The sequence below is a fragment of the Erinaceus europaeus genome, chromosome 3 (genome assembly GCF_950295315.1).
Source record: "Erinaceus europaeus chromosome 3, mEriEur2.1, whole genome shotgun sequence".
NCBI classification, from domain to species: domain Eukaryota; kingdom Metazoa; phylum Chordata; class Mammalia; order Eulipotyphla; family Erinaceidae; genus Erinaceus; species Erinaceus europaeus.
The window spans coordinates 126562148-126586047 of record NC_080164.1 but is presented as its reverse complement, the minus strand read 5'-3'; the positions used below and the strand labels follow the sequence as shown (position 1 = coordinate 126586047).

The 23900-nt window shown below is 38.0% G+C and overlaps 1 protein-coding gene across 2 annotated transcripts in view; it reads left to right on the top strand.

Annotated features, from left to right (window-relative positions):
* Positions 1-21430, top strand: part of CCNI (cyclin I) — a 29815-nt gene extending 8385 nt beyond the window's left edge. The window contains exons 2-7 of one of the 2 annotated variants that reach the window (XM_007519823.3): positions 2534-2690; positions 9449-9577; positions 12385-12459; positions 12621-12761; positions 13056-13286; positions 19943-21430. In XM_007519823.3, coding sequence (XP_007519885.1) covers positions 2577-2690; positions 9449-9577; positions 12385-12459; positions 12621-12761; positions 13056-13286; positions 19943-20389 — 1137 coding nt within the window. In that variant the 5' untranslated portion in view covers positions 2534-2576 and the 3' untranslated portion in view covers positions 20390-21430. The remainder of the gene's footprint in view (positions 1-2533; positions 2691-9448; positions 9578-12384; positions 12460-12620; positions 12762-13055; positions 13287-19942) is intronic. The other variant, XM_016186755.2, reaches the window with a different exon arrangement.
* Positions 21431-23900: the final 2470 nt, after the last annotated feature.

Here is a 23900-nt window from a genome sequence, read left to right as displayed (position 1 = left end):
AATAAATAAAATAAATATTTAAAAAAATTACATTTTCTTTTTTTAAATTTTTTTATATTTATTCCCTTTTGTTGTCCTTGTTGTTTTATTGTTGTAGTTATTGATGTTGTTGGATAGGACAGAGAGAAATGGAGAGAGGAGGGGAAGACAGAGGGGGAGAGAAAGATTGACACCTGCAGACCTGCTTCACCGCCTGTGAAGCAACTCCCCTGCAGGTGGGGAGCCGGGGGCTTGAACCGGGATCCTTACACCGGTCTTTGCACTTTGTACCATGTGCACTTAACCCGCTGCGCTACCACCCGACTCCCTTTTTTTTTTTTAATATTTATTTACCCTTTTGTTGCCCTTGGTTTTTTTTTATTGTTTTTGTAGTTGTTATTGATGTTGATGCTGTTAGATAGGACAGAGAGAAATGGAGAGAGGAGGGGAAGACAAAGGGGGAGAGAAAGATAGACACCTGCAGACCTGCTTCACCACCTGTGAAGCGACTCCCCTGCAGGTGGGGAGCCAGGGGCTCAAACCGGGATCCTTACGCCAAAGATTACATTTTCAAAGAACTTCCATACTACTTTGGTTTGATATTTCAGTTTTATAGATTAAGATATTCTTGAGTATGAAAAACAAGTGTGGCACTCTCATTTTACATTCTCCTAATATCCATTGTTTTCCCAGTGCCTATTCAGAACTTTATAATTATTATGTAAATACTATAGTAGTATTTTTTTTGTTTTTATTTAGTATTTTGTTTTGTTTTTTGCTTCCAGGGTTATTGCTGGGGTTCTGCAGGCACTACAAATCCACTGCTCCTGGTGGCCTTTTTATTTTATTTTATTTTATTGGATAGGACAGAGAGAAATTGAGAGGGATGGGGAGATAGCAAGGGAGAAAGAAAGATAACTGCAGGCTTGCTTTGTTGCTTGTGAAGCTTCCTCCGACAGGCAGGGAGCCAGGGGGCTTAGCACTATGTGCGCTTAACCAAGTGTGTCACTGCCTGGTTCCCTAGTAGTATGTTACTACATTTACTTTCTTGGATATTTTTTTCCATTTTTTAAATTTTGTTTGTTATTGTTGTTTTTGTGATTGTTCTTGTTGTCGTTATTGTTGGACAGAACAGAGAAATTGAGAGAGGAGGGCAAGACGAGGGAGAGAAAGAAGGACATCTGCAGACCTGCTTCACCGCCTGTGAAGCGACCCCTCTGCAGGTTTTTGCAGATGGGGATCAGGCTGTAGCTGAGATCCTTATGCTGGTCCCTGCACTTTGTGCCTTGTGCACTTCACCCACTGCGCTACCACCTAATGTCATTCTTGGATAATTTTTTTTGACATTGGTTACCTTTACTGATGTTTAGCTTTCGTCAAATCTGGTTAAGTCTTCTACATTATTTAGCAGTTTCTCAATCCAATTTTCCACACACAGACCTTGCAAAACTAGGTCTCCTACCGTTTTTTTTTTTTTTTTTAGACCAAACCATTTCTTTCTTGGGATCTTAGTAGCCCTTTTATACATTACTGCTCTTGTAGACTCAGCTATTTCATAGTGTCATTCATCTTACCGTTTAGCTTTCTAGATCAATGCTATCATCGGTCTTCCTAAATTGAGAGGAATGTTATTTTACTTTATTTTTTTATTATTTATTTACTTATTTTTACCAGAGCACTGCTCAGCTCTGGCTTATGGTGGCACAGGGGTTTAAACCTGGGACCTTAGAGTCTCAGGCATGAGACCATTATGCTATCTCCCCCACTTTTCTTTTTCCTTATTGTACAATGCAGTACTCACCACATATGAGCACTTGATGTATGGCTAGTGTGATTAAAAAATTATATTTTAACTTTAGTTCAAATTTAAATAAACATATCTAGCAATAGCACCAGACACTGTTTAGAAAGCACATTCAAAATAATTTCATACTAAGTGGGAATGGTGGAATTTGGTCTATTTGATATAACTTCTGTTTCTGAAGGAAAAGGTTAGTGTCTCTTGTCTGATTAGATTTTTTTTTTCTTTTAGAAACATTTATTTATGAGATTGGCAAGCACCACTCTGGCATTTACAATGCTTTAACCGCTGCTCCAACACCTGGGCTGCTAACTAAATTTTTAGTAGGAATATTTGAGAAATCTAAAAAAAATCCTGTAACAAGTCTCTAATGTTCTGGGGAGGTAGCATAATAGCTACACAACATATTTTCATGCCTAAAGCACCAGAAATCCCAGGTAGCTCCCTGTATCACCATAAACCAAAGCTGAACAGTGCTTTAAAAAATATATATATATGTATATATATGTATATATATTTGACAGTTAGCTACAGTAATAACATGTTTTTATCAGTCAGATTTTTAATTTTTTATAAGCTTTAAAGTGAGACATTTAGGTAACATTTTATCATTTTAGTGCATTTTTGAACTATAAAACTCACTGCTGCCTCATAATGATCGTATTTTATGAATTGTGTAATAAGTAGCAACATTTATACAATGCTATATAGCCTATAATTAATGAGAATATTGTGTTATATTTAATTTTATAGGTAGCTACATCAAGCTGGGTGACAGGCAGATCCAGAGGATATCATGAAGTTCCCAGGGCCTTTGGAAAACCAGAGATTGTCTTTCCTACTAGAAAAGGCAATCTCTAGGGAAGCCCAGATGTGGAAAGTGAATGTGCCGAAAATGCCTACAAATCAGGTAATGATTTCACTCTACACCCTAAGTTGAGTTGTTATTAGAAATAAATATACTGCTGTCATATGCAATAGGCTGGCATTGCATTGAGGAAATATGTACCATGGGCAGTGGCACACCTGGTTAAATATATACATTAACATGCACAAGGATCTAGGTTCAAGCCTCTGGTCCTTACCTCCAGAGATACCTGCTTAAGTAATTGATTTTTCTGACATATATATTTTATGTAGATCTTTTATATTTTACTTAGCATTTAGAGTTACCAGGTTTTTTTTTTAATAATTTATTTATTTATTCATGAGAAAGATAGGAGGAGAGAAAGAACCAGACATTACTCTGGTACATGTGCTGCCGGGGATCGAACTCAGGATCTCATGGTTGAGAATTCAGTGCTTTATCCACTGTGCCACCTCCCGGACCACAGAGTTACCACTTTTTTTAGAAGCATAGCTTTTTGACCATGTCTGATTGTTGTTGTTAGATACACACATTGGGTTCTTAATTTCAGTTTTATATTTTTCAGTTCTAGAATTTTCCTTTGGATTTCCCTATAGGTTTCATTTTTCTAGTGAAGTTCTTCATCTTTTCATCAGTTACCCTCTATTTTCTTATGTATTATATTCTTTCTGACAACTCGAAGATCTAGATATTTTTTGTGTCACTTCCTACCCCATTTTTGTTTCTCTGTTGGTGTTTTTGGTAATTGGTTCTGTGATCTGCTATGTATGCCTGGTAATTTTTCACTGGATGTCAAACATTTTGTGTGACAACCTGTATAGCTGTAAATGTTACCTTTCTGCAGTTGGATTTATAGTCTTCCCTCTTTGAGCCAGACTGAGGAGGTAAAAATCACTATTCAAACAAGGAACTGTATTGATAGGAAACTGGCTTGTAGCTGTGTTTGTCTAGCTCCTGGACAGTATAGCTAAGGATTCTAGATGAGTCTGGAGAGTTCACTAGGGCCCTTTATTCCTAAACTGTGGTGAATGCCACCCTAAAATAATTCTTGCTTTTTTAAATATATATATATTTATTTATTTAGGAGAGATACAGAGAGAGACCAGAACACTGATCAACTCTGGCATGTGGTGGTACAGGAGATTGAACCTGGGACTCTGGAGCTTCAAGCATGAAAGTCTTTGAGCATAACCATTATGCTATCTCCTTTTCTCCACTTCTTGCTTTTTAAGAGACTTTATGCTTAGCTTCTTATGGTTTTTTCAATAATAGAATTCATTTGATAAAGCATTCAGAAAATGTCTTAAGAGGAAAATCAGCTAAGTCATATTTAGATCTTTGGCCCTTAATCTGCCCCTCCTCAGGTTTCTAATTGTTGCTTCTGTTTTGTAAGACTCTGAAACTGTTAGCCCATACTCTTCAGCTTGTTGGAGTACCCGCAGGATGGGCAAAAACATTGTTATAAAAGCTACCTCATGTTGTCATCTCTTAACACCTCCCCAGATTTTGGCCTCTTAAAGCCTGGTTTTCTAATGCCTTCAAAACGTGGTGGTGCTTGTTGATGATGATGTTTTTAGTTGTTTTCTAAGCAGGAATGTAGATTTGTTGCTACCTGCATTCTCTCACTGTAGCCCAAAGCAGAACTGTAAGTTACAAAATGTTGAACTTAACAGGTGTGACAAGAGATGCACAGGGAGCAAAGGAAGCTACTTAGTCTATTTGAGTTATCTAGAAGAATGTCAGGTGGGCAGTGACCACTGACATTTCTTTTCAGTGATGAGGCTGCTAAAAGGAGGGAGTTTGTCCCAACTCAGATCAGGGTGAGCAAATAATAGTGATGTAAAATAGCTTGGCAGGAATAGGGAAGAACCATAAATATAAATATTACTCTTAGAATATTATTTATTTTTTGTTATCACTGGGACTTCACCACCCCAGACTGACTCTGAAAGATTCTTTCTCTCCTCTCTCTCTCTCTCTCTCTCTCTCTCTCTCTCTTATTCAACAGCAATATGACTGCCTCTACTGTGATGGGGCTAGAGTGAGGCCTGTATCAAAGCAGGCAGTATACTAGCCAGGCAAACTGTTTTGCCAGCCCATTGTGATGTGTATTTTTTAAAATATGTATTTATTTATTTCTTCCCTTTTGTTGCCTTTGTTGTTTATTGTTGTAGTTATTATTATTGTTATTGATGTTGTTGCTGTTGTAGAGGACAGAGAGAGATGGAGAGAGAAGGGGAAGATGGGGGGGAGAGAAAGACAGACACCTGCAGACCTGCTTCACTGCCTGTGAAGTGACTCCCCTGCAGGTGAGGAGCCAGGGCTCAAACCTGGATCCTTACTCCGGACCTTTGCTATACCTGGGCTTAACCCGATGAGCTACTGCCTGATTCCCAGTAGTTTATATTTTAAGACAAAATGATACAAAGTAGTGAGGCTGAAGAGGTAGGTTATAGAGAAACTGGTATACCATGCCTGAGGGGTTGTACTTAATCTTTTAGAAAATGGTGAACCATTAGGATTAAATCTAGGGTGGGGATTTATGCTTTAACAATCATAGAAGCATACAGAATGTAAGGCTTTGTGTTTTACTATGTTGAAACAATCCACTTTAAACTATTTGAGATTACTTGTTTAACCATATATGTAACCATCTTAACTGTGTATGAACAGTTCTTAGAATAGATCCTCTGGATGAAATCAGGAAATAATGGGTTGTTGGAAAAGTTATGATGTATGTTTTCTATGCAAAAATGTGTCATGACTTTTCTAACAACTCAGTACAATGGGAGTGGGAGAACTGGAAAGGGCCATCACCTTCTCTTCGTCTCCCCCCTCTCTCCATAGCCAAGACTTCACCACATGCATGATTTCAGCACCCTGTCTGCTTTTGTGTTTAATTATATAGAGACACTATATATAGCATTAGAGCTTACCTCCCATATAGTACTGGATGCAAAGTTGGCCCTTACACAGGGTATAGCATACACCTTACCCAGTGAGCTATCTTTCCAGCTTGCCTTTTCTACTCCTAAATGAGTTAGGCATATGAAAGTAGGTACTTTTTTTTTTCCAAGCTATTTTTTTTTTAAGATTTTATTTATTTATGAGAAAGATAGGAGAGAAAGAACCAGACATCACTCTGCTACATGTGCTGCCAGGGATTGAACACAGGACCTCATGTTTGAGAGTCCAATGCTTTATCCACTGTTTCACCTCCGAGACCACACCTTTTGTTATTATTATTTTTTTAAAATATTTATTTATTCCCTTTTGTTGCCCTTATTTTATTGTTGTAGTTATTATTGTTGTTTTTGATGATGATGTTGGATAGGACAGAGAGAAATGGAGAGAGGAGGGAAAGACAGAGGGGGAAAGAATGATAGACACCTGCAAATCTGCTTCACCTCCTGTGAAGCAACTCCCCTGCAGGTGGGGAGCCGGGGCTCAAACTGGAATCCTTAAGCCGGTCCTTGCATTTTGCACCACCTGCGCTTAACCCACTGTTCTACCGCCTGACTCCCTATTATTATTATTTTTTTAAAGAATTTATTTATTTGTGAGAAAGATAAAAGAAAGGACCAGACATCACTTTGGCACATGTGCTGCTGGGGATTGAACTCAGGACCTCAGGGTTGAGAATCCAATGCTTTATCCACTGCACCACCTTCCGGACCACACCTTTTGTTATTTTTATAGTAAACTAATTTTGACTAGTGGTGAAGTAACAATAGCCATGCAGAAATGCTTTCATAACCCTATTCTTAAACTTTAATTTATAGCATATTAAAGTCCAGAGATATCATCATCTCTTTCATAGCTAATATTATATAGTTGGTTTATCTTTATTTTATTTATAGTTGTCAGTGGTAGATAGCATAATGGTTATGCAAAGAGACTCTGATGCCTGAGGCTCTGAGGTAGGTCCTAGGTTCAATCCCCTGCAGCATTATAAGCCAGAGCTGAGGAGTGCTGTGGTACAAAAAAATAAAAATAAAAACTAAATAAAATATTTATAGTTGGTTTAAGATAAATGCATATACTCTGTGTTTTATGGATGGGGGGGGGGGGGAGGAGGCTTATGCATGTGCAGTGTCACTGCTCCAAGTCACTTTTTTCCCATTTAGTGTTTTATGCTTGTGCTTCTCAGAAGTTAGTCATGATATGAAAATCATTATATAGTTACATTTGCTTGCACTAAGCACTTATTAAATCACACTGTGTCTATCCCTAGTGTCACATTTACATTTATATGTTGTTGGATTAATGCAAAACACCAAATAAATGACATTATGTAAGGTAATCTGTCTCTTAGAGGAGTGCTTTTTCTCTTACCATCTCCATTGCTTCTCTGGGCTGATGATGGAGTTAATGGTGTTCCTTGTTCCTATTTCAGATTGTTATTTTTTTTTACCTTGATATCTTTCCAGTTTCGTCAGATAATAGCATCTATCTCTTGTGTGAATTTGTTTTCTTGTTGCTGATTTGTTAAGATACCTTACTTTTCACTTTGTTTTGGCATTTCAGGGAAAAAAAAACCTCATATTGATGGAAATTTAATTTCTCTTGAGCACTTAATTCTCTCCATCTAATAATTTTGTCTTTACCTGGTCCAGATCTAGATCTAAAAATAGTACCTCAGGCTACTATGGAAATACGGAATGTTAGAGCCAATGCCTGATACTTGACGCAGGGCCTAGCTGTAGGGTTCCCTGTGCTTCTCACTTTTCTAGAGAACTTAACAATAAAAGGCCAACTTCCTTCCATTGGAAACTGCAGTAGTTCTTCCAAGATCACAAATATGGGTTGACTATTATTTCTAGAACTATATATATATTTGCATACATTTGCCCATTTTTCTATGGTCCTGCCTTCTCTTTCTTTCTAAGTCATACCTACTACTTCTGAGTGTCTTTCCCCCACTCCACCCCTCTCTCTTTGGGTTCTGATAGAATTGGAGTTCAGAGCCCTCTAGGAGTGTGGACCAAAATTCTTTTTGAGAACGTCTGGCTTCTGTAATTGTTTCTCCACTGGACATAGGCCAATGTTGGCAGGTTGATCCATACCTCTAGCCTGTTTCTATCTTTCCCTAATGGGGTAGGGCTCTAGAGAGGTGAGGCTCTGGGATGCAATGATGAGGCCATCTACCCAGGGAAGTCAGGATGGAGTCATAGTAGCATCAACAACTTGGTGGCCGAAAGGCAGTAAGATATAAATGGGACAAATTTTTTAATGAACAGGAGCCATAAAGTAGAAATAGATGGGAATAGTGATTTTAGGGTGGATAGAAACTAGGAAGTCAGGGAGTCGGGCGGTAGTGCAGCAGGTTAAGCACAGGTGGTGCAAAGCACAAGGACCAGTGTGAGGATCCCGGTTCAAGCCCCCAGCTCCCTACCTGCAGGGTTGTCCCTTCACAGACAGTGAAGCAGGTCTGTAGGTGTCTGTCTTTCTCTCCCCCTCTCTGTCTTCCCCTCCTCTCTCCATTTCTCTCTGTCCTATCTAACAACAAAGACATCAATAACAACAATAATTACAACAATAACAGGAAAAAACAAGGGCAACAAAAGGGAAAATAAATACATAACTATAAAATTAAAAAAAAAAAGAAACTAGGAAGTCTATTTCAGGTGTATGTTCCTAGGGGTCCATGACTTTGGTAATTTTTGCTGGAGCTTGATAGCTAACCTACAGGTAGACTAACAAATACTGTCTGGGTAGATGATGTTAGAGTTGAGAACAGGACTAGAAAGCTGAATCTGGGCAAAGAGTATCTCCCAAACTTGAATAAAATATATAGATATACTTAACTGTTCACCACATCAATCTGACCCAAGGCCCATGTATATTCACATTTAGTGCAGAAGCCTGTATAACCTCCGAGTCCCTGTCAGTCTGTGTTTGTAGTCCATGGTCACATCTGGGAACATTCTAGGTGTGCATACCTTTATTGCAATACTCATTATGGTATATTGACATTTTCTACCTCACTATATAATGATCTTTCCAAACTGTAAATTAGTTTAATTTCTTTTTCAGTGTTCATCAGTTAAATATAATTATTCTATTGTCTTTGGTGTCTTTCATATATTCCTATTGACTTTTTAATTGTCACCAGGATTACTACTGGTGCTTGGTGCCTGCACAACAAATCCATTGCTCCCAATGGTCTTCTTTTCTTTCTTTCTTTCTTTCCTTTTTTTTTTTAATTTGATAGGACAGATAGATTGGGAGGGGAGAAGAGAGAGGAGACATCTACAGAACTATTTTACTACTTGTGAAGCTTTCTCCCTGCTTGTGGGAAATGGGGGAATAAGCCAGAGTCTTCAAGCATGGCAATGTGTACATTTAACCAGGTGCACCATTGCTTAGTCCCTTGACTTTTGTCTATAATGGGTTAATGTTTTATCATACTCCATTTATGTATCTTAGATTTTGCTGCTTTAAATAATTAGCTATGTTCTTATTTTCAAGAATTAGAACATTAGTTCCAAAATTACTATCATTTAACAGTATTGTTGCCTAAGCTATAAATGTTAAATTCCTTGAAAACTTCAGTTTAATTTTAGATACATGGTGAGTAGACATAATCTTAATTTAGTAAAGAATAAGTATACTGCATATTGATACTAAATACTATTACCAGTACATAAAGTTTTCTTTATATATAATGAATAAATTTTAAAACATTTTTAAATTAAGCATTCTATAGCATTTGCTAATCTTTTTGCACAAGAAAATTCTCAACAGACTCTTGATAATAACCTGAGCTTCACAGAGTCTTTATTTTTTTTCTATTATAGAATGTTTCTCCGTCCCAGAGAGATGAAGTGATTCAATGGCTGGCCAAACTCAAGTACCAATTCAACCTTTACCCAGAAACATTTGCACTGGCCAGCAGTCTTTTGGACAGGTTTTTAGCTACTGTAAAGGTAAATAATTTAGTATCTGCTTGCAAATAACTCTTGTTTGAGAGGTTATATGCTAAACCAGAGGCTACTATAAATATTTGATAAGATAGAACACTATAGAAAGTCTTCTGGAAGTGATAAATGTACCCATAAGAAGATATTCTTTAGCTGGTACTTGACATTCACAGGTATTTTCTAATAATGTTCTGTAATTTTTTTTTTTTTTACTACAAGCATTCATAACTTAAACTGAGATTTATGATGCCATGATTTCAATAAAAAGCACTCACATGGGGGCTGGGCGGTAGCCAGCGGGTTAAGCGTACATGGTGCAAAGCACAAGAACCAATATAAGGATCCCGGTTCGATCCCCTGGCTCCCCACCTGCAAGGTGGGGAGTCACCTTACAAGTTGTCTGCAGTTGTCTGTCTTTCTCTCCCCCTGTTTATTGAATATCCATGTTGTGTAGTTTTTTGAGTTATATTAAATTCTAGGGGTATATGTTCAGACTGATATGATGAACTAAAATATTGTAATCTGGCACATTTTTGTTGAATAACAGCATTACAACTATATGAATAAGTTTTATATTGTCCCTACTAATGTAACATAGCAAAGTTATTTTCTGTGAAATAGATGATAATATGCCCTCAACAAATTTAAAGTCAGCATTAAATTAATGTCATGGCATAAAGTTAAAAAAAAAAAAAAGTACGGAATTTCAGTTGTTAGCATTTCTATACCTAGGAAGATATTAGCTGGAGGAACTATGAATTCAGGGCTGAGATAACTTATTCTTTGTTATTTGATACAAGAATTAGAAGGCAAAGAATGGTGGATTTTGACAGCCACTGAGTTACCTTTTTATGTTTTAAACTTAAGAAATTTAAGGAATAGCTGAGGACATGTCTCAGCATGTCCATGCTGGACGCTGAGAGTTCTGTCCCTGGCAACACATCTCTTAACTTCTGTCATTGATGTTTACCTCAGTCTCTCATAATGATAGAGACAGACAGACAGACAGACAGAGAGGATAATGTATTGGACTTTCAAGCATGAGGTCCCAAGTTTGAGTCCCAGAATTGCATATGCCGATATTGGTCTGGTTCTCTATCCTGCTGTTTCTAGTAAATCTCCTGGTCCTCAGACAGACAGATTAGTATTTACTCAGACAGATTAGTATTTACTGAAGTTCTTTCTAAGTTGTAATGAATTAATGATAATTATTTTAAGACATTGATGTTTTGAACCATATAGGCAAAGGATTAAAATATTATGCCACGTACACTGAGGCAGTGATCAGTATAAGTTTTTTTTTAAAATGATAAGTTAGTTAATTAATCAAGGCTGTACTATGGCGGAAAGAAACTTTCACAATTTCTGGGGAATTCAATAATTAAAGACAGAGATTTTTCTGGCGGTTGTGTGTATTATCTTATTTAACTCTGCTATCCAGTATTCTTGAACTAAATTATTCTGACTACTTTCAAAACTGCCTCAGTGCTGAGTTGGCAAACAAGTTTGCATCAGTAAAGAAGAAAGTGAGTGTACCTTATATAGATAAAGAAAAGAGGCAGTTTCAACCCTTCTGTGATGTCAAATCCAAGATCTCTCTCCCCAATTGACTATGTATTATAAACTAGATATTTAATCATTAGAATTAGGTGATAAATAATTAGAAATTTCCTACTTGTGTACTAGCATCTGTAATTTTTTAAATCATTTATAATATATTGAGCTTTTTGATACTTAATTTTCCTACTCCTAGTCAGTCTTTTTGATATGACCCTAAGAGAATGAAATTAGCTTTAAATATATACATGTTCACAATTATACTTTTAATTTATGATATTTATTTAAAATGGTCATCTAAAAATCAAGCCATTCTTGTTTTTAGAGTTTTTTTTTTTTTTTTCTTCCATTGCCACCAGGGTTATCTATGGGGCTTCATGCCTGCACTGCCCCCAGCAAGCATTTTTCTTTTTTCCTCTCCCTTCTCTTCCCCTTTCCTTTCCTTCTCTTCCCTTCAGCAGAGAAAAAGAGAGATACCTGCAACCCTGCTTCACTTGTGAAGCTTATTTCCTGTAGTTGGGGTTGGCTTCTTAAATCCAGGTCCTTTCGCTTGGAAATATGTGCACTCAACTGGGTGCACCACTTAGCCCTGGATAGAGATCACTTGGGTTCACTAACTTTGGTTGAATTTACATCAATGGAACAATCTTAGTGTTTTCATGAGCTGTCATATGGCTGGAATTGTGTTATTAAAAGCTTTGATTACATAAGTCAGTTGGCAAATATTAAATTCTGTAGAACTATATATATTTACCTGCATATCTAGTTAAAGAAGAAAAAAAAACAACTTGGGGGGCCGGGCAGTAGCACAGTGGGTTAAGTGCACATGGCACCAAGTGCAAGGACCGGCATAAGGATCCCAGTTGGAACACCCCCACTCCCCACCTGCAGGGGAGTTGCTTCACAAGTGGTGAAGCAGGTCTGCAGGTGTCTTTCTCTCTCCTTCTTGTCTTCCCCTCCTCCCTTGATTTCTTTCTGTCCTATCCAACAACAATGATAAACAACAAGGGCAACAAGAGGGTAGAAAATAGCCTCCAGGAGCAGTGGATTCGGAGTGCAGGCACTGAACACCCAATGATAACCCTGGAGGCAAAAAAAATACACTGGAATTTTACTGAAGTAGCAACAAGTGCTTTTAGATGTGACACTTTCAAACACTGAACACAATTTCAGCATCATTTATTTCTATCATGTAAAGTTAAAAAATTACTTACTGAATAATCATTAATTTACTTTTTTCCTTTTGAAACTTTTAGGCCCATCCAAAATACTTGAGTTGTATTGCAATCAGCTGTTTTTTCCTAGCTGCCAAGACTATTGAGGAGGATGAGGTACATATTTCTTTAAAAGACTAGTTTTTGTGTCTTCCCTTTTTAAAAATTTACCCCCATTTTGTTGACTTTCTGTTGGCCAAAATAAAAATTGAAGATGAGTTAATTTTTTTTTTTTCTGTTTTGTTTTTCCTGCCCCTATTCCTTTCTGCTTTGGATAGAGAATTCCTGTACTGAAGGTCTTGGCGAGAGACAGTTTCTGTGGCTGTTCTTCTTCTGAAATTCTAAGGATGGAGAGAATTATTCTGGATAAATTGAATTGGGATCTTCACACAGCCACACCATTGGATTTTCTTCACATAGTAATTATAAGTCTTTTTTTTTTTCTTATTGAATATGTAGTTCTATTTCAGTAACTTAAGGAGTCAAGTTGTCCTTTTTTTAGTTTAGTTCTGATTTCTAGGAAATCAAAAGTAATTGAAAGTAACCAAGGGAAAAGTATAAATAGTATAAATTAAGATATAAAAGCTAAAATTATGACTTAGGAATGAAGAAATATTGAGGTTACATTAATTTCTCTACATAATTTACCTAAACAGCCAAGTAAACCTAGAATAATACTTCTATGATTTTGTTTTGTTTTGTTTTTTTCCCAGTTCCATGCCATTGCAGTGTCGACTAGGCCTCAGTTACTTTTCAGTTTACCCAAACTGAGCCCATCTCAGCATTTGGCAGTCCTTACCAAGCAATTACTTCACTGTATGGCCTTCAACCAACTTTTGCAATTCAAAGGATCCATGCTTGCTCTGGCCATGGTTAGTTTGGAAATGGAGAAGCTCATTCCTGATTGGCTTTCTCTTACAATTGAATTGCTTCAGAAAGCACAGGTAAGTGTTGGGCTAATTAATGCTTACTGTGAGCTTACCTCACTGCGGTAACAGATGACTATGAAACTAAGCAGTAATTTTAGTAGTGGCAAGTGATTCTAAAGAGTGAATATTAAAATGTATGGGCGAGGTGTCTTTTTTTTTTTTTTTTTACAAAGCTTAAATTGTATTCTATAGATGAAAAATCTTTAAGAGTTTTGAAAAATTAAGATCTCAATAATATATTTCAATTTGTATGAAGAAACTTCCTGCCTACACTTGTAAGCTCATTGTAGTATTTCCATGCTTATTTATTTTTACAAAGTATGCCAAAGATAATTTTTTCTTTAGACAAAGAAGTCACTGTTGGCTAGAAAGTCAAGTGTTTTACTAAACTTTATCAAATACAAGTTATTTTCCTAAAAAAGGTTTTGTCCTGTAATACCAATGATTGTGGAGGATTAGTCCTTAACTCGTATCTGCAAACTACCAGCAAGTGATCTATAAGTTAAATTTTTGTTAACTATTTAGTAAATAAATTGTAAGGTTTACTGGATATTAATTTTTCCTTTTAAATGGAAAATTAGTAATGATGCAATAGGCTAGCAGATAATTTGAGAGATTATTAGCTCTAGTTGGCAAATACAAGTTAAGTTTACATCTGCTGCAAATTGTCTCCTACCAACTGAGTTGGTAAAAAAACATAAAACTACTTTTCTTTATGTGTTTCTGTATTCTCATCTAGTAGTGGTTACTCTGTTTTACTCAAAAAATTCTTAGTACTAGAACTAAGAAGAAGGAAAAAGTAGTACTAGAACTTAGTGGTTTATAAAGTAGTTATAAAATAGTTATAGCTTGTGAGCAGAGAAGGACTGAGAGTGTTTTTTATTTAAAAAAAAATATATATATATATATGTGTGTGTGTGTGTATGTATGATGAGTACAACAGTATATTAGCCCATTTCTCATTTATTTATTCCCGTTTGTTGCCCTTGTTGTTTTATTGTTGTAGTTATTATTGCTGTTGTTGATGTCATCATTGTTGGATAGGGCAGAGAGAAATGGAGAGAGGAGAGGAAGACAGAGAGAGGGAGAGAAAGATAAGACACCTGCAGATCTGCTTCACCACTTGTGAAGTGATTGCCCTGCAGGTGGGGAACCTGGGGCTCAAACCCAGATCTTTGTGCCAGTCCTTGTACTTTGCACCATGTGCACTTTACCCTCTGTGCTACCACCCAGTCCCCAGGTCAGTAATATTTCTAAATGTCTCCTGGGTCAGACTCTGTTTTCTTAAGCTAGCACAGAGAAATTTTCCTTTATTAAGTATTATTTTCAAATAGAAATGACACACCTTGAATCATGAATAATGTTATGTGTAGCATGTGTATTCTGTAGCTTGGAAGTTTGTTTTTTTTTTTTTACTGAAGAACATAAAAAAATGCTTATTTCCTTTCATACAAGTTCTGGTACTAGAAGAAAATGTTGACTGAAACATTTGCTTTTTCCTTTGCTGAAGGGATATTATAAACTTGATATTTGAAGGACTCCTAGAGATTATTTTATTCAACTCCTTTATTTTATGTCTATAGCCCAACATACTTAGGGATTTCTCAGAGCCAGAAGGTACTACTTACTGGTAAAGACTAAAAAGAATCAGTGTGCAGGTCTTAAAGATTCTAGTGCATTCATTTTCAGAAGTGTTTTCCTTTTTTCTTTCCAGAAATAGAACTCTCTGCTCCCAATTTTGTTAATACATAACCCCAGAAACAAAATAGAAAAATATTAATTTTTTAAGTACTTGACACAGAACCAACCCTCTAGGGTATAGATTCCTATTAAATATGGCTTCTTCCTGTTTGGTCATTGATTGCAAACCACAATTCCATTCTCTGGTATACATTTATTAATACTTCACAAGTACATGAGACATCTTTGATTAGGCACTGGAGATTTCTTAAGCTGTAAAAGGGAAGTAGTTAAGAATAACATCATGGATGTGAGGGCGATCTGGCTGTGACATCTGTCACACCATTGATCGCCAGGGTTGATTTGGCTGATCTGGCCAGCTAAGCAGGTGTCCCCTTCCTCCCTTGCCACTCCATGTGCGTCCCTCCCGAAGCTGCGTGCTCGGTCGAAGAGGATGGCCTTCCCCAAATAGAGACGGACTGGTTTGCGGTCGAGGTTATACGAGTAGCTGTGCTCCCCTGCTAGAACCTCCAAACAAGCTCTCAAGAATAACATCACTAGGTCTTGGAGGTAGTATAGTGGTTATGCAAAAGACTTTCATGCCTGAGTTTCTGAAGTCCCTGGTTCAATTCCTTATACTACCTACCATAAACCAGAGCTGAGCAGTGCTCTGGTCTTTCTCTGTGTATCTCTCATTAAAATAAATAAAACATTTAAAATAAATAAAATCACAAAACTTCCATACTTTACAACTTCACCTTAGCTAGCAATCCTATAAATTCCAGTTTCACTCACATGATACCAAGCACAAGGGCTGGGGTTCAAATCCCTGGCCCCCACCTGTATGGGGGGAAACTTTACAAGTGGTGACAGGCTTCTAGTGTCTCCATTTCTCTGTCTTCTCCCCACTTCCGTCCACAATTTCTGTTCTGTCAAATAAAAGAAAAAATGGCCACTGAGGTCAGTGGATTTGTTGTGTAGGTACCAAGGCACCAAGAAAACATGGGTGCCCTGGGAGGTGGTACTGTAGATAAGGTGTTGGATTCTCACACATGAGCTTTCAGAATTTAATCATGTTCAATATATGTGCTGGAGTGATGCTCTGGTTCACTATCCCCACCTCTTTCTCATTAATATCAGCATAGACTTATGGCCACATTTGTGACCCAAACCTAGGTTTGTCCTGATTCCCAGACTCGTTTCTGTCTTTGCCTAAGCCCATCGGTGCTCAGATAAAAACACAAGGTCTTTTTTAATAGATGGATGGTGGGGCCATAGTATGGGGTATTCCTCTAGAGTTTCTGCTTCAAGTTTAGGGGGGGAAATTCTTTTTTCCTCCCTTTCTTTGCCATTTTCAGGGCCCCATTGCTCTTGGCTGACTTCTTTTCAGATAGAGAAAGGGAAGACACTAAAGCATGGAAGCATTCCCCAGTGTTGGGGGCCAGCCTTAGACTCGGATTAGACACATGGTAGACCAGACACCTTTCCAGGTGAGCTAGTATCTCATTAGTCCTTGAAAATTCTTACATCTGACTGGTGAGATCATTGCCAGAAATACTTTAACACGTTTTCCAGTGGTCCATCACAGACATCTCATGCTCTGAAAGTCCTGCCACCACTAGCTCTACCTATATTCCCTTTGTGCTTGAGACAGAGGATAATGAGTGTCCCAATTTGAAGGGAAGCTATCTCTTGGTCTTCATATTCTTTCGTTACCCCTCTTAGCCCTTACACTACTTATTGGCCACCATTCTGAGTCATTAAACCTTTCTGTTTTATATATAAATGGGGCACAAGATAAGTTCCAGCATACAGTTCTAAGCTTCATAGTTGGGAATACTTTTTAATTTTTATTATTTTTAAAAAATATTTATTCCCTTTTGTCACCCTTGTTGTTTTATTGTAGTTATTGATGTCGTCGTTGCTGGATAGGAGAGAAATGGAGGGAGGAGGGGAAGACAGAGGGGGAGAGAAAGATAGACACCTGCAGACCTGCTTCACCGCCTGTGAAGCGACTCCTCTGCAGGTGGGGAGCCAAGGGCTTGAACCGGGATACTTACGCCTGTCCTTGTGCTTTGCGCCATGTGTGCTTAACCCACTGTGCTACCGCCTGACTCCCTAGGGAATACTTTTTAAAAGTTATTTAATTAGAGAACAGAATGAAGGGGAGACTACAGCATCTGCTCTGGCATGTTGTCAGACATCAGACTTGGACCCAACACATGCAAGTCCTGTTCACTACAAGCTGGGTCTCTACAATGCAAGCTTTTTACATACACGGTGCATGATAACTAACACCAACTTTTCACTCTTCTTTCTATGGTTACTTTCCTGTGGACAAGAAATAATACATTTAAGATAAAAGTAATTTTGTGACCAAATGTAGTCTTTCAGATCACGTTATTTTCTCTGTAATATTGCATGTAGTCATGCTGTGTGCTGCTGGTTACATAAAGATTAATAAAATCTGGTGGGCTGGGGAGATAGCATTATGGTTATGCAAGATTCTCATAACTGAGGCTCTGAGGTTCCAGGTTCAATCCCCAGTACCCCCATAAGCTGGAGCTGAGCAGTGCTCTGGTATCTTTCTCTCTCATTAAAAAAATAAATAAATAAAATATTGAAACAGGACACGTAAGGGTTAAGTAAGAATTAGCAAGATCTGTGCGAAATAGAGAGCAGACACTATGTGGTAGAAAAGTAGCGATGGCACACTGGGCTAAGTGCTCACATTACAGTGCTCAAAGACCTGGGTTTAAGCCCCTGGTCCTTACCTGCAGGGGGAAAGCTTCATGAGTGGTGAAAAAGAGCTGCAAATGTCACTCTCCCTATCTCCCCTGCTCCTCAATTTCTCTGTCTCTATCCAATAATAAATAAAAATATTTTTAAAAGATCTTTATTTTAAAAAAAAGGAAAGTAGAATACATATTGGAATATGCTAGCAAAGGAGGCTGGAAAAGAATAGAAAGTTGGGCTAGATTGTGCAGGCGGTTAACTTACTTTCAGTAGATACTGGGTGCCACTGGAGAAACCAGAATAGAGGAAAATGTTGCTAGAGGAAGATTTTTTTAAAGAATTAAATGAAAAGTTGGACAAAGGCTGAATACTCTTCTGAGATTTTGAAGGATCTGCATGTATAAATTTAGGGAATAAAAATAAGTATGATACCATGAAATCTTATAATCTGTAAAGGGGAGGGTAAATGGTTAGACTATTTTAATACCATGTGGTCGGTCAGTGTGATGACAGGTTTATATAAACTATGACCCTGAAATTATGGTGTATGGGAATGGGGCCTGGGGAGTCAAGGATAACTTTAGGAATTACACCTGATCTATCCTAGAGGGGTTGGAGTTAATAATACCCACCTAACAGCTCATCTGCTCTGCTATGTGTGTGACCCAGGTTCAAGCCTGGCTCCCTCCCCTGACACTGGGAGCTTTAGTGTCTCTACCTCTCCCTCTATTTCTATCCTTATCTAAAAATCAGCTTAGAAATCTGAGAACACTATGTTAAGCAAGAATATTTTTCCTAATCTTATCAAGCCTCCATTCTTTTATTATTTGGTCAACACTTTGGCTTTACCACGCTGTGTTGACTTTTTCAAACAGAAGGAAAAACCACAGCACTGAGGCTTCCTCCAGTGCAGTAGGAGCTGGGATAGAACCTGAGTATGGCTCATGGCACTATCCAAGTGAGCTACTTTGCTGGCTTGCAGGTCTGCCATTTTCTATAAGAATATGAGTTGTAGGGAGTCGGGTGGTAGCGCAGCAGGTTAAGCGCACGTGGTGCAAAGCGCAGGGACCCGCTCAAGGATCCCGGTTCAAGCCCCCGGCTCCCCACCTGCAGAGGAGTCGCTTCAAAGCGGTGAAGCAGGTCTGCAGGTTTCTGTCTTTCTCTTCCCCCTCTCTGTCTTCCCCTCCTCTCTCCATTTCTCTCTGTCCTATCCAACAACGACGACATCAGCAACAATAGCTACAACAACAATGGAAACAACAAGGGCAACAAAAAGGAAATAAATAAATAAATAAATAAATATATTTAAAAAAAGAATATGAGTTGTTAAAAGCTCTCATTAAGTGTTTTAAAAATAGAATATTTAAATTGCTAACCAGATTTTCTTGTCTTTAAATGTTTCTTTGCCCCTAATTTCCCCCTTAAATGTTTTAAGTTTTATTTTATTTAGTACCTATGAGAGAGGAGAGTGTCACATGAGACATAAAGAAACCAGAATTCCACTGTAATATGTGTTGTACAGGGCTGATGGGGGAACCACAGGCATGCAAGTCCCTCAGTCTACCAGTTAAGCTATTTCCCCAGCTGCATTTTCCCTTAAATTCTGAGTGAATTTTGTCTTAGCTGAAGAGATTAGAAGAGGCAATCTTCACTTGAAGATTAAAAAAAAAAAAAATTCTAAAGATCCAAGGTTTTTAAAAGGTAAAAAACAAACAAAAATGTCAGCTCCACCCTTTACTCTGCTGAATTGTAATATAGACTGCTCCATGTCAAAAAGTCACATAAAATGCTTCTTAAGTTTCAATAGGGTTGGGGGGCAGGGAAGGCCCTCTGTGTGTGTGTGGGGGGGGTAGAATGAACAGAAGCAGACAGTCAGTATATAAGCAGTAAGTAAAAGAGTAAGGTGGCTTTCATGAAGTTATCTTACAGTTGAATACAGTTCAGGTTTCAAAGACATTCATTTTTGGGGGGGGGGGGGTGGATAGCATAATAGGTTATGCAGAGACTCATACCTGAGGCTCCACAAAGTCACAGGTTGAATCCCCTGCACCACCATAAACCAGAGCTGGTTAAAAAAATAATAATCATTTTAGAAATATAGGTTAGTTTATCCTAAGAGGATGATAAAATAGTTTGAAGTAGATGCTTTGGAGAGCGAAAAGAAAACTGGACAGAACATGGGGAGGGAAAGTGACCTGCAAAGACGGCAGCCAGCTTACATTAAGTAATCGACTGTGTGTTTTTCCCCGTCCCAGATGGATAGCTCCCAGTTGATACACTGTCGGGAGCTTGTGGCACATCATCTTTCTACTCTACAGTCTTCCCTGCCTCTAAATTCCGTTTATGTCTACCGTCCCCTCAAGCACACCCTGGCGACCTGTGACAAAGGAGTGTTGAGATTACATCCCTCCTCTGCCCCAGGCCCAGATTTCTCCAAGGACAGCAGCAAACCAGAAGTGCCAGTCAGAGGTTCAACAGTCTTATACCATCATCTCCCAGCTGCCAGTGGTGGGTGCAAGCATGCCTCTGCTAAACGCAAAGTAGAGGAGATGGAAGTGGATGACTTCTATGATGGAATCAAACGGCTCTACAATGAAGATAATGCTTCAGAAAATATGAGTTCTGTATGTGGCACTGATTTATCAAGGCAAGAGGGACATGCTTCCCCTTGTCCACCTTTGCAGCCTGTTTCTGTCATGTAGCTTCAAACTGAGGTAGATTACTTTGGGATTGGAAACATGGAAAACCAGGAAGGGCTAGATTATATATTACCCTATCAGGCTGATATTTAAAGTGAGCCAGAAAAACAAACACCTGTTTTCTTGTGTGGCTATAATTATAATTAAACATTACTTAAGCACTTGAAGATTAAAAAAAAAAAAAAAAGTAGAATTCTAAAGATCCAAGGTTTTTAAAAGGTAAAAAAAAAAAAAAATTGTTAGCTCCACCCTTTGCTAAATTGTAATATAGACTGCTCCATGTCAAAAAGTCACATATAATGCTTCTTAAGTTTCAAATTTCATAGCTTAGCAGGCCCTGTTCCCAATGTTCTGATATAATTTTCCTCTTGCTTGCTTCTTTATTGAAAATTTAATGAATTTTATGCATGTTGATCTATAGCCTGACCTCCACTGATTAGGAAAACCCTCAAAATTAATTTTTAGCAATTTAGTGAATAAGTTATTTTGGTGTCAGCCCACATTTAGCTCATGATTCAAATTTACCTGAAAAAGGTACTTAGAAATTGCCCTATGTCAATCAGAGGTGGTAATAGTAAAAGGAAACACACTACCACATTGATTTTTTTTTTTAAATCTTAATTTCTATAGATGGAAAAGTTTTCATTTATTTTAAAATGAAGTTTAAAAGTGATTTATTGAAATTTTTTGACAAGATTATTTGATAAAGTTAATATATCCAGGTGCTCACCAAAGAAATGTAATAACTAGACTTTTCTGTGTTAGTAACTGGTTAATTTTCACTCATAATCAGGAGAGACTGCTGAGATGTTGCGGCAGCTCTGTGATTTGGGTCTGTAACGTGTAATAACAAAACTCAGTGCCCTTGAGTTTTTATGTTAAGCTGTTAGAATTTTCTTGATGTTTCCCCTGCCTCCTCAGCCTGCTTAAAAATTTTTATTCTGAACCTGAGCTCCTGTAAAGTCTGAAGGTATTACAGTCAGAACCATGTGCTGATGATAAAAGCCTCTGGTGTAGCAATAAAATGTTGTCCTTAAAACTGTCGTTTTTTTTCCCCCCCTGCTTATATAGAGGTAGATTCCTGATTGCCTTGGCACTGTTATTTCAAAATGGTAAAATACTATAGGAAATGATAAAATACTAATATACTTAACAGAAAAAGAAATATGAAAATTTAAATGTGGTTGAGGGAATGCAGGTTTTCTTACAAGTATTATTTTCTTTTTTAATCAGAACACTGCACAGCTCTGTTTTATGGTGATGTTGTGGGGAACTGAACCCCTGAGACTTTGGAGCCTCAGGCATGAGAGTCTCTTTGTATAATCATTATGCTGTCTATCCCCACCCAACAAGTATTCATTATTTTCTTACAGATGGACTCAACCTTACTAGTGGAACTGTTTGTGAGGATAGGCAAAAGACTTATGTCTGGATAAAATGTTATTTTTTGTTCCCTGATTTTTAAATTTTTTTCTGCAGGCACTGTTCAGCTCCAGTTTATGGTGGTTCAGGAGAATGAGCCTGGGACTTTGGAGCCATAGTCATAACCACTATGCTGTCTTTCACCCAGCTCCCTGATTTTATTTGTCTAACTGAGCAAGAATACTTTTAGGCTTACAAAGGGGAAACTTTCACTCTTAAGTACAGGCAGGGAGTGGGAGGAAAAATAGCAAAAGTATTCCCCTCTGAATTTCTGCCTTATGACTATACTCATTAGCCTATCCCAAGTTATCATGTTAAATACTAATTTCCCCAAGATTCGAAATTTGGCCTTTATGGCTCCTGGCGCCTCCTGGTGGTTGGGGGCGGGGGGGAACCCTCAGCTCATGAAACCTCAAGTGCAAGAGGAAAGACATACTTGTGGGGTGTGAATTAGTATAGACTATTCATGTTGCAGCTTTTGAAGATCAGACTAGGAGATAGTAATTATTTTAAAGATTGAAGATTGTATGAATCTGGTTATCAGAAAACAAATGTTCTGTACAGATACATTGGTGTGGAGAGAGGGGAGGAGAAAGTGCTCCCAGTGCTAGTGAAATGTTTCTAACACTATCTTTGGTTCTAAAGGGCACTACAATGACATTGGTTACCCCCAACTCCCAAGTATTTTTTTCTTCCTCTGTTGTTGGAACCAGTCACCTAATGTGTGGCCTGAGTTTTGAAACTTTGTAATTTGGGGATTTCTGAAACAAGGTTGTGTTTGAGTATTACTGGCGTGAGTACAGTAACCTTTTACTTAAATTTTAAGCCACTGAGGTTTGGACAACATGGGAGAGAGCTTCCTTTTTTTCATCCTAAAAGGTCCTACATATGTAGCTGAAGAGCGATACCGTGCCAGATGTATTCAGCATCATTCTGAAGATAAGCATGTCTACTGTGCTTTAGCATAAGCTGAGGGGTTCTTAGAAAGTTGTTTAGTGCTGCATGACTAAAATTTTTTAACAGGATTCATTCAACTCAACTCTGACCTTGTACAAAGTTGTGTCACTTGGGAGACAGCATAATAGTTATGGAAACTCGTGCCTGAGGCTGAGCCCCCAGCTTCAATATCCAGCACCATCATAAGCCAGAGCCAAATAGTGCTCTAGTGTTAAACAAAACTCCAAAACAAAAAGTGTGTCTTAACATAAAATTGTTACCTCTGAAGCTTCCAAAATTTGTAATTGTTACTAAGGCAATGTTGCCTAGATATTTTGCACTTTGACCACTAGGTGGTGCTTGTAGGAACAGAACATCTGTGTTAAGTTTCTGGGAGCATGGGAATGAACAGTTGGACACTTCTTGTTGCATCACTCTACTGCACCCTAGTAGCACAGGAGGGAGGCCTGTGTGTGCAGGAAAACAAGCAAACTCAGGTACCCTGCGTATGGGCCAGGTGGTAGCTAGGTGCTAGATGTGCTTTCAACAAAATACGCTAGAGATCCAAATCAAGTCTTAGACATAGTCAAGCCCCGAAACTTTGCTGTTTGAATTGGATTTGAGCAGTCTTTAGGACATTGAGATGGGAGTGCAAACTGTGACTTGATAATTAAAGAGGCAGGCAGTAAGGATGGCAGAGACAGTGGTTTAAAAACATGTCCAGGGCACCACCAAGAATGCCTTTTCAGGTAGAAAAAATTGAGCTCACAATCCTAGATCCCAGGAGCCTAAGTAAAAGCTTAACCACATAACAAATACTAGAATTATTTACCTTATTACTCACCAGGAGAATAGTAGGGAAAGCACATTTTGGTACTTTCTTTAGACCCAGTAAACTGACTTTATTTCTTAAAAACTTGTTAGGCAAGAAAACACTTCAGAATGAAAGCAAGCAAGGGATCAAGTAGGACTCGTTTATTTTTTCAAATAAAGCTAGCTATAAAATTCTAGCATGAAGGGTTTACCTTCTCCAAAATTTTGCTGTGCTATATATACTCTAAGGTGTATGGAGAGGCAGTGGCAATTCATGGTCTGTAGCTACATGGCCAACATCTAATTGGGCTTGGCACAGTTATTTAAAAGTATTTGGAAACGG